At 36.4% G+C, this 10,824-nt stretch overlaps 1 protein-coding gene across 1 annotated transcript; it reads right to left on the bottom strand.

Annotated features, from left to right (window-relative positions):
• Positions 1-888: 888 nt before the first annotated feature.
• Positions 889-1,851, bottom strand: LOC129543312 (olfactory receptor 2B2-like). The gene has a single exon (XM_055406404.2). The coding sequence runs from the start codon at positions 1,849-1,851 to the stop codon at positions 889-891; it is 963 nt and encodes a 320-aa protein (XP_055262379.2).
• Positions 1,852-10,824: the final 8,973 nt, after the last annotated feature.

Raw genomic sequence — 10,824 nt, forward strand, 5'->3', positions numbered from 1 at the left:
GAAAGTGAAAAGTGAAAGTGAAGTTGCTCAGTCTTGTCTGACCCTTAGCGACCCCATGGACTGCAGCCTACCAGGCTCCTCCATCCATGGGATTTTCTAGGCAAGAGTACTGGAGTGGCTTGCCATTGCCTTCTCCGATATAGTCACTAGCTAGTTTTATGATTTAGATTCTAATTGCTTTAGGGCTTAAAAGGAGACAGATAACATAGATGGTAAGGGAATCAGGAAAAAAATTCCAATAAAGAGTGTGTGATTCAGGTCTACAATGTAGCTACAAATTTATTTGATAGATGAAATAGAATAAGATACTTCAATTTAGGATAAATGGAAAGCATAGACATGAGAGAAGATCCAGGTAAAACTATGGAAGAAAAATCATTGTGGAACCCAAATATTGTGTTGATGTGGGAATAGTGTTAAAATTTAAGCTATTATCATTAACTTTATATCTATAAGAGGAGGGGGCTTTGTATGGCTTTATGGACTTCTGTTCTATCTCCTGTAATTAAGAAAATATTTGTGGTATGTGTAAGCATATTTGAATGTGTATAAAAATGTTCTGTTTCCTAAGCTTTTATTCTAGACTCACAGAAGTTTAAGACTCTTTACCAAGTACACAAACCAGTGTTATAAAGCCTGACACTTTAAATATTTTAAGCTTACACTATTTTAGAGGATCATAATGCACCAGTTTTTAGGACTTGTGCAATGACTAGAGGCAGACAGTAGGAAATAAGTGTAGTTTTTTGTCAGTGACATTTTATTTGAAGAAGTTCACCATAATAGTTCTAACAGTAGTCAGACTAAAGCAGCTTCGACATATTTCATTTAACTTAAATTAGTTATTATTAAATTTATTAAATTATTAAAGTAGTAAACTTCAAGGCTTTAACAAGGCCTATCCTTTGGATATTTCTTGATTAAGAAAATCCTTGCAATCAGCCTCTTAAATGCTCCCTTTACATCTTTGTTCCTAAGTGTGTATATAAGGGGGTTCAACATGGGTGTGATGATTCCATAGAAAAGGGATACCATCTTTCCCCGGTCCTTGGAGGCAGGGGATGGTGGTTGCAGGTACATATAGATAGCAGTGCCATAAAAAAGTGACACCACTATCAAATGGGAGCCACATGTTCCAAATGCCTTTCGCCGACCTTCAACTGATTGTATTCTCAACACTGCTTGGACAATAAAAGCATATGATATCAGAATGAGTGTCACAGGTATTAGAAGGAATAGCACACTGATAAAGAATAGTTCAGCTTCATTTGCTGTTGTGTCCACACATGACAACCTAAGCAGAGCAGGGACTTCACAGAAGAAGTGATCCACTTCCTTGTGGCCACAGAGTGGCATCTGCAGGGTCAAGGTAGACTGCAATACTGAGTTGCTGAAGCCACTAACCCAGGATGCAGCTGCCAGCTGGAGGCAGAGCCTTTGGTGCATGATGATGGAGTAGTGGAGAGGCCGACAAATGGCTACAAACCTATCAAAGGACATGACAGCCAGGAGGAGACATTCAGTGGAACCCAAAGCCAGGAAAATGAAAAGTTGTGCCACACAGCCACCATAACTAATCACCTTCCTGATGCTGCATATGTTTACCAGCATTTGTGGAACTGTACTTGTGGTGTAGCAAAGGTCCAAGAGTGAGAGATTGGTAAGAAAAAAATACATGGGGGTATGGAGCTTGGGATCCAGACGGGACACAATAATTATTGCTAGATTGCCCAGGATGGTCAAGATATAGGAAATCAGGAACACCACAAAGAGTGGAAGCTCCAGCCATGGTCGATCTGAGAAACCTAAGAGGATGAACTCTTGGGGGACACTTTCATTGATCCTATTCATGTTCAGTGGTTCAGCTCTTGGTTCTCTGGAATATAAAAGTAAGGTAACAAGCACATTTATTTACTATCAGTTAGTTACAAGCATTTTGCTAACAGTTTGTATAAACTTACAGAATGATACTATTAATAATCTGAAAATATATTGACAAAAATATACATATTTATCTTTCCAAGTATTTCAAGTGTTTCTATTTTTATTTAAGTGTATTAGCAAAATAAATTTCAAAAATTTTAAAGTATCATCAATTTTCATATTCATAGAACTTATTCTTTATAAAATATCAGAATTTGATCTTTTGTTATTCTGTAAATTCATTCTTCTCACTTCTTTCTACCCTGGGTACCTTCTATTAGATAGATATAGACACAATTTCTGCCATTTGAATTCATTCTGTGCATGCCTGCTAAGTCACTTCAGTCGTGACCAACTCTTTGCGACCCTATGGACTGTAACCCACCAGGCTCCTCTGTCAGTGGGATAGTCCAGGCAAGAATACTGGAGTGGGTTCCCATGTCCTCCTCCAGGGGATCTTTCCAACCCAGAGATCGAACCCACATCTCCTGCATCTCCTTTTTTGGCAGGTGAGCTCTTTACCCTAATCGACATTATTTTCTCCTAATGCCAATGAGATTCCCTGTTTAAAAACTGTGTAAATTAAAATTAATTAGAATTGTGTAAATCTCCCCCCCCTCCCCCCCCAAAAAAAAGAACACGTAGAAATTATCAATAAAGGACACAACTGAGGACATATATATTCTTTTATTTTAGAAGCTCAGAATTCATATAGGATTATTTAATAATATGGAACTGGACTTGGACTCATAGGCTACCTTGCCTAATTAGTTACATTACACTGGGAATGTTTTTTATCCTCTGATCTTCATGTTCTTCATTTGTGAAGATAATCCTGCTTTTTTACGTTGTTTTGATATGAAACATATACACACATTGCTTAGTCTAGACCCTGGCCCTTAGAAACAGAGCAGTGTGGATGAAAGAAGTTAGAGTGTTTCAAGGTCTCTGAGGTTTCTCAGAGAGGAGTTACTTATGGTTTATAAAACTATAAATTTTCTAAGGTTACCAGTGAAAGATGGCTCTGCCAGTTGAAAACTCACCTTCCTTTTTCCTCCTTAGCCCCCACACTATCAACCCTCAAAATAAGGATCTTAGTAACCACCTGCTGTGAAGTATAAATGTGATTTTTCAGTGAAAATTGGCTGGCATAGTGCCTGGCACATAGAAACACGGTTATGTTAGTCCCAGTATGATAGTGATGTGGGAACTCTGAGACACTTTGCCCAGTCACTTCAGTCATGTCCGACTCTTCGCGATCCCATGGGCTGTAGCCTGCCAGGCTCCTCTGTCCATGGAATTTTCCAGGCAACAATACCGGAGTGGGTTGCTATGCCCTCCTTCAGGAGATCTTACCAACCCAGGGATCAAACCCACATCTCCTGTGTCTCCTGCATTCATTGCAGGCAGATTCTTTACCTCTGAACCACACAGGAAGCCCTCCTGAGATGCTTTAAGCAAAAGCTGTTCAGCGCCCTGAATTTCCTAAAACTGCTGATATGTCAGTTCCACCTACTAAACGTGTATTCATCCTGAAGAAATCTTAACAGGACACTCTAAATTATTTTATTATTTTATCAATATCAGAATACAAAATTTTCATGATTATTCATGTTCATTTGAAAGTTAGCAATCTGTATTTTAATTTTGTTCTACTTTTTCTGGGACTACTAGTCCCCTAAAAATTGCCTTGCTCTCCATTTGACAAAAACTTTGAGAAACATAGTCATAGATATAGACATAAAATGATATTTAAATGTATCTTTAAATGAAAGAAAATAATTACTGAACATTTGTATAGCATGATTCTATCAATTTATAAAATAGTATTTTACACATACATACATAAAGATACTAATACATAAATTAAAAATCACCTTGAAGAATACAGAAGAAAGTGTCACTCCTAAGAAATGGGGATGGTGGAGAGTAAACAGAATTATTTATAAATTTATGTTTTTTGTTCTAATTTTAAAAAAGCAGACATTACTCTTTTAACATTAAAAAAAAATTTTCACTTAAAATTCCATGGGCAGGAGAATCTGGTGGGCTACAATGCTTGGGGCCACAAAAGGTTAGACATGACTGAGGGACTGAGCGCGCGTGCGCGCGCGCACACACACACACACACACACACACACACATGCACACATCAATTTACTAGCTGTATTTTACTCTCAGACCAGCATTGCTTTAGTTTAATACTTTGATCCCCATTAGGGTGCAGATCTTTGGAAGAAAATTAATTTTTTAAACTCTTTGTGTTTTCTTAAAATTATGTCTGAATCTGCAAGGGGTTTTTCAAAGGGATGGATTGTGGCTGTGGGGAGGGCATTTTGAATTTTATTGGGAAAAATAAATGTTGCCAAGGAATGGAAGAATCAGGTTAAACAGGATAAATGGCATCAGTAGAGAGATTTCACACAATCCATAATTTCCTTAAGTTGCATAAGTGTTGAACAGATCCCCTCTAGTCCTTGTAATTGGGGTGAAAGACATTCCTCAGTTTACCCAGGACTGCTGAGTTTACTTCTACTGTGCTTGCAGTTTGGTAATAGACCCACTTTCATTCTCAGTATTCCTGTTTGGATAAGGTGCAGTATCTCTTTAAATGTAATACTGAAGAGTGACACAATTCTTATATTATTGCTCAGGAGGTATCTCATCATGGAGGACATTGCATGTATTTTCTCCTCTCACATGGACAATGGCCTTTCCTGACTGATCCTAGATAGGATGTTACTTCCTGGAACTCAGTCAGGGAAGTCCTCTCTATGGAAGATTACAGAAGATTACAGAAAAGGGAATCAGTTAATTTTATTTTAATCAACTGACCCCCCTCCCTCTGAAATTCACTACTTAAAAACATGATAAACTACTTCTGCATCAATATGATATATTAGTTCACATATCTTGTCATATGTAATATCCTCTCATGTTCTGTAATCAGTGAGGGCACAGTAAGGGGGAAAATATTTATCACTCCAGCAGAAAGCACTGGAGCAGAATAAGAAATAAAGATGGTGGAGCCAGAAAGTAATGAGAAGAGGAAATGGGAGATTTCAGAGCGTTGAATTCTTGTATTTTGCTTTATGATTTTTTCTTTTTGTACATTCACCCATCTTTCAAACACACAGTAATCTCAAATATTTATCCATTCTTGAAAGTATATCTTTAGATTAAGTGGTTGTGGTATCATTTTGCATTTTAGAAGTTTTAAGTAATTTGAATTCTGATTCATATCTCCAGTGTTAGGACTGAAGTGTTTACTAACAAAACAAAAGGACAAAATATCTGCTTCTCTGAGATTATATCAGACAGGCTCCTGAGTATCACCTGTGGACATCTGCCCTAATTACTTACAATTGTGGCTGTTTCCTGAAAGACCACTGAGAAGATTCCTCTGCTTTTGAGTAAACGTACATTGCCAGAATCTCAAGATAATATTCATCTCATTTTGAGAAGCATTCAAGAGGGCAGCAGAAGGATACATTTGAATTATGTGAGATATCAAGGGGATCAGAAAGGGAGTATAACTGGGTTAATACAGAAGTTACTGGAAGTTGATAGAAGTTTAGAAAGCTGCTGATGAGATATTAATAAATTTTATCTGTGATGCGTTAATCATATCTATCATCTCTCTAATGAATTATCTTATCCCATATCTGACCTTGAACATTCAAAAAGATTAAGTTCAACAGTTTGGAAGCAGCATTTTAAGCTACATTATGGAAAGAGCCTTGAGACAATAGAAGTAACAAGAATTTTAGTTCCCACATAGCCAGTAAGTCATTATATAATTGAGCAAGTTAATTAATAGCTTTGGATATCAGTTTCACCTTCAGTAAGACTATGGGCATGGTATTTTCCTTTTAGCATGAAAACTGTTTACTGTTATATTTTCTCAAATTATTTCATATCCCTATGAGGTTGGCTTCCAAATACCACATAGATAGCATATTTTTGCAGGAGTGAAAGGATGAATGTGTTAGTCAAAGTATGATCGTGATGTGGGAACTCAGAGATGCTTTGCCCAGTCGCTTCAGTCCTGTCCGACTCTTTGCCACCCAATGGACTGTAGCCCACCAGGCTTCTTTGTCCATGGGAATTCTCCAGGCAAGTATACTGGAGTGGGTTGCCATGCCCTCCTCCAGGGGATCTTCCCAACCCAGGGCCTGAACCCAGGTCTCCCACATTGTAGGAGGATTCTTTACTGTCTGAGACACCAGGGAAGCCCAAAAAGATGAATAATAGGAATGATTTTTCACACGGCTAATACATTGTAGATTGGCTTAGCAACATAAGGAAGATTGTCAAAAATTTTTTCCATTTTATTAAAGATTAAATTAGCAGGCAGAAACTGAATTTATATGCTTAGAGAAATTGCTTTCCTCAGGTCCTAGAGCTAGTAAATAACAGACTAAAGATTATAACCTAAGACCGATCTGCTCTAAAGTTATTTCCCTTAGATTTTACTGATATGTTCAAAATATATTTGTATAAAAGACATTTGAACATATATGTGCATAATATATAATTTGTATGTACATATGTAATATATTCTTAAAACATATGATATAAAATTTAAACTATATCACATATAAAATATATACTTATACAAAATATATAAAAAATATTTTTAGAAGCTGAAGCTAGATAAATCAGATTTTTTCTAACAGATAAGTTGTTGGTCTTTGCTGAGATCTGAAATATAAACAGTCCATGAAACGCATGCTTAGAGTACTCAAATTTTAGTGTCATTTTTTGGAAATATATTCTACTTACCTCCATCTTAAACATTGGTGATAGATAAATTTTATGTCCAAGAAGACTTGAGTTCAAAATAAGACTAATTTAAAGTGCACAGATAAAATTATATCTTCATATGCTATTTAGCTGTATAACTGATTTGATGAAATTCATTCAGCTTCTTTTAGTTACACTCAAAATGTTGCAAGTCATGATGTCTCTATTCAGAGTAAATTGGAAGATAAAAATGAAGTATTACAGATGATCTGAATGATGTTCTGGTATCAGTTTTAATTAGTGCACCAATTGCTATTTTTAAGTTATTTTTTTCCAGCTAGTTTTTCAAAATGAATGTGCTTTCTCTATCAATATTGGTGTTTGTTATGGTCTCTGGCAGAAATCTCAACACTGAATTGCAAAAGTCTTCCCCCATAGTTTATAGCAAATAACCACATACCCAGTGGGAAGAGAGAAAGAGGAGAGCTTTATGAAATTATATTCCTCTTTCATCATTGATTTGCTCAGCAAACCTTTCTCCAGGGACTGAATCCTCAACTTTGTCTGAGACAAAATGACAGTGGGGACTAAAATGTCGTTCAAAGACAGTTTGGACTTTCTGCTATTGAATTGGAATTTGTCTTCTAGTCTACAGTTACTTACTTATTTCTCTCAGGAAGGAATCTGTAAATTTGCTGAGAACTCATCTGAGGCTATGCTACCAACCCTTTGACTGTGTATTAGAAAATAGACCTCAATTTAATTTATCTTAAGAAAATTGCTTAAATTGGTTTATGACACATTTTACATAAAGTAGTTTTAAAGAATTTATGTAGAACCAATATAGTCTATATTTTTATTCATGGATTTTAAAAATTTCCAGGTTTAGTAACCAAGTTCTTCTTCAACTCACAATTAAATAGATTGTCTTGTAAGATTTAAATGTTTTATATTATAGTATTTATTCTGGCCAAAATATTATATTTTTATGTGCTATCATATTCAAGTTCTTTTCAATTTCTTTTCCAGGTGAGTAGATTTAGAAGACATATATGTATAGTTCTGAAAAAAAGATTATGATTTTAAAACATGGGAAAACCCCATGAATATCCCAATAGGAAGGCAGTTTTATGAATAGACAATTTGTTGTTGTTGTTGTTCAGCCACCAAGTCATGTCTGACTCTTTGTGATCTAGAATAGCAAATCCAAATTCTCAAATAGAGAAAGAGATATTAAAATAATGATGATAAACCTTTTCATACTCACCAGACTGGAATCAAAAGAAGAACTGAATTTTATTGCCAATGAGAATGAATGAAAAGTGCTGCTCACAGATTACTGGTGGAAATTCAAAGAGTTACAAGTTTTTCTGGGGAAAATATGGCAATGGTTTCTAAAAAGAGGCCAGGTGTTAGAAAGGAAAGTTTGTTTTATTTTGGATATTGGCAACCAGTATAGGACAAGGAGGGGGCAGATTCCTGTCTGAAGGCCAACTTCACTGACAATCAGTGGGCAAGAACTTTCTACAGGCTGAGGAAGGGCCTACATGTAGAAACAGCACAGCCATCTTGGAATGGGTCATCAGTGGTCTGACCAGCATCATCTTGATTTTTTAAGTACAGTCAATATTCAATTCCAGGGTATGTTTGTTCCATTTCTTGAGGAATTGTGGCAGCTTATGTCATGGCTACAGTCTGGTCACCATGTAGTGAGCTCTACCTGGTGGGAATTCAGTATCTGTAAAATAGTTCCCAGGATATGGTTCAGAATACTATCTATAGCCCTTGAGAAGGAACTAAAGGTCTTTGGCTATGCTTAATGACCAAACCATTACTTGGTCTCCTTTGTTTTCCTTCCTTTCTGTGTGTTCTCACTTCTCTGATTTAATTTATTCTTCGGCTAAAGTTGGACTGTGAAGAAAGCTGATCGCCGAAGAACTGATGCTTTTGAACTGTGGTGCTGGAGAAGACTCTTGAGAGTCCCTTGGACTGCAAGGAGATCCAACCAGTCCATTCTAAAGGAGATCAATCCTGGGTGGTCTTTGGAAGGACTGATGCTAAAGCTGAAACTCCAATACTTTGGCCACCTCATGCGACGAGTTGACTCACTGGAAAAGAGTCTGATGCTGGGAGGGATTGGGGGTGGCAGGAGACGGGGATGACAGAGAATGAGATGGCTGGATGGCATCACCAACTCGGTGGACATGAGTTTGAGTGAACTCCGGGAGTTGGTGATGGACAGGGAGGCCTGGCATGCTGTGATTCATGGGGTCGCAAAGAGTCGGACATGACTGAGCAACTGAAATGAACTGAACTGAAAGTTTTTCCACAGACAAAAGACAGACAGAGGACATGGTAGACCAAGAGCATAGAGTCCTGCTCCGTTTCTTTACCACCGAGACTCATTTTTAAGAGATCAATTTAGTGTAGCTTTCTTCTTTTGCTTGGAAAGAACCTCTAGAAGAAGCTTATTTGGTATGTTACTCTTTGACTATCTGACTTTTTAATATTGCGTATTGGAACAAAAGCCTGCAACGGTGAGGTAGGCAGGGAATGAAAGTCTGCAGTAGCAAAGTAAGGAAGCCAGCTGTTTTTCCTGTAAGAGAAATGTTACAAAAGGCTGGAGATAATGGCTTATCTAGGAGGAAATGGGAGTAGAGATATAGTCAAACTCTACTAAAGTTTAAAATAAACTTTTAGGGACTTCTCTGGTGGTTCAGTGGTTAAAACTCTGTGCTTCCAATGCAAAGGGCAAAACTGTGATCCCTGGTCAGGGAACTAAGATCCCACACGCCACATGGCACACCTAAAAGATAAATAAATAAAATGAAATTTTAACATTAGAGTCCCAAGAGAGTGGTAGTATTCCAAGAAATAAAAGGGAATGCTGAAGCTTGCCCCAAGGACAGACGTCACAATGATTTCCTTGCCTAATTGCATTCTGCCAAAAGAAACACATATTTACTACACATCTTTATCCATTCATCTCTTGATGAACACTTAGATTGCTTCCATATCTTGGCTATTGTAAATAATGCCGCTATAAACAATGGAGTGCATGTATCTTTTCCAGTTAGTGTTTTGATTTTTTTCAGATATTAATATATATACACACACACACATGCACACACGCACACACACCTATATATAAAAGAATAAAATTCAACATAAAAAAGAATGAAATTCTGCTATTCACAACAATGTCAACAGACCTAGACAATATTATGCTTCTGGATTAATCATAAATTCCAAACTTTAACTTCTCAGTACCAATTGATTTCTCAATCTTTTGAGAGATTTTGACATAGTTTTTAAATTTCCCTTCTTATTTAAAAGCTTCTCAAATACCTTTAGGGGAAAATTGCCTTGTAGTTCAGGCTTTTGATTCATTTTTGTCACTTTGCTGTACACGAACGACAAATTTCTGAGTTTTTCCTCCCTCTATTCTTTTTTTTTTTAAGTAATTTATTTTTATTGGAGGCAAATTATTTTACAATATTATATTGGTTGGTTTTGCCATACATTGACTTTTCTAATAGTCTTTTACCAGCTAAAGGCATCAGCTTCTTATTTGCATACAAAATTATAGTAAGTTTAGGGAAAAAGCAATGTCAGCTCAGTTTTTCACAAGTTCTTCACTATGAAACATTAATTGAATCTCAATATTTTTATCTTTGTTATTCCCATGGCTCCCTGATATTCTAACACAAATGATTTTATTTTTATGCCTTTTCTATTTCTTGAGGACTTCTGAAAACAATTTTATATTTCCTGGAAACAGAATTCTTGTAAGCAGATTTGAGCTAAGTCTGTAGTTAATAGCATAGATTTTGCTGATGTGGGTGGCTTCATGGGCAATGTCAGAGGTGGATTTACCATGAAAGTGATTGAGCTTAATCTTCAGACTATCATTTCCATGGGCCTTTTCTAAGAATCTGGGAAGGAAGGATTCTAGCAATGTGTTCACATAAACCCATGTATTTGCAAAATTTGTTAAAACAAAAAAACAAACCAAGACAAAAAACTAATCCATAATTAGTTAAACCCACTAACTCCAACTTCTTCCTGTCATATTCTCATGTCAACTTGTAATGAAGTAGCTATAAGAATTTTTGTCAACTAAGAGAAAGTTCTTTTGGAGATATAGTTATAAAG

Source organism: Moschus berezovskii, chromosome 23 (genome assembly GCF_049115385.1).
Source record: "Moschus berezovskii isolate FMDL1 chromosome 23, NW_MosBer_1.0, whole genome shotgun sequence".
Lineage (NCBI taxonomy): Eukaryota > Metazoa > Chordata > Mammalia > Artiodactyla > Moschidae > Moschus > Moschus berezovskii.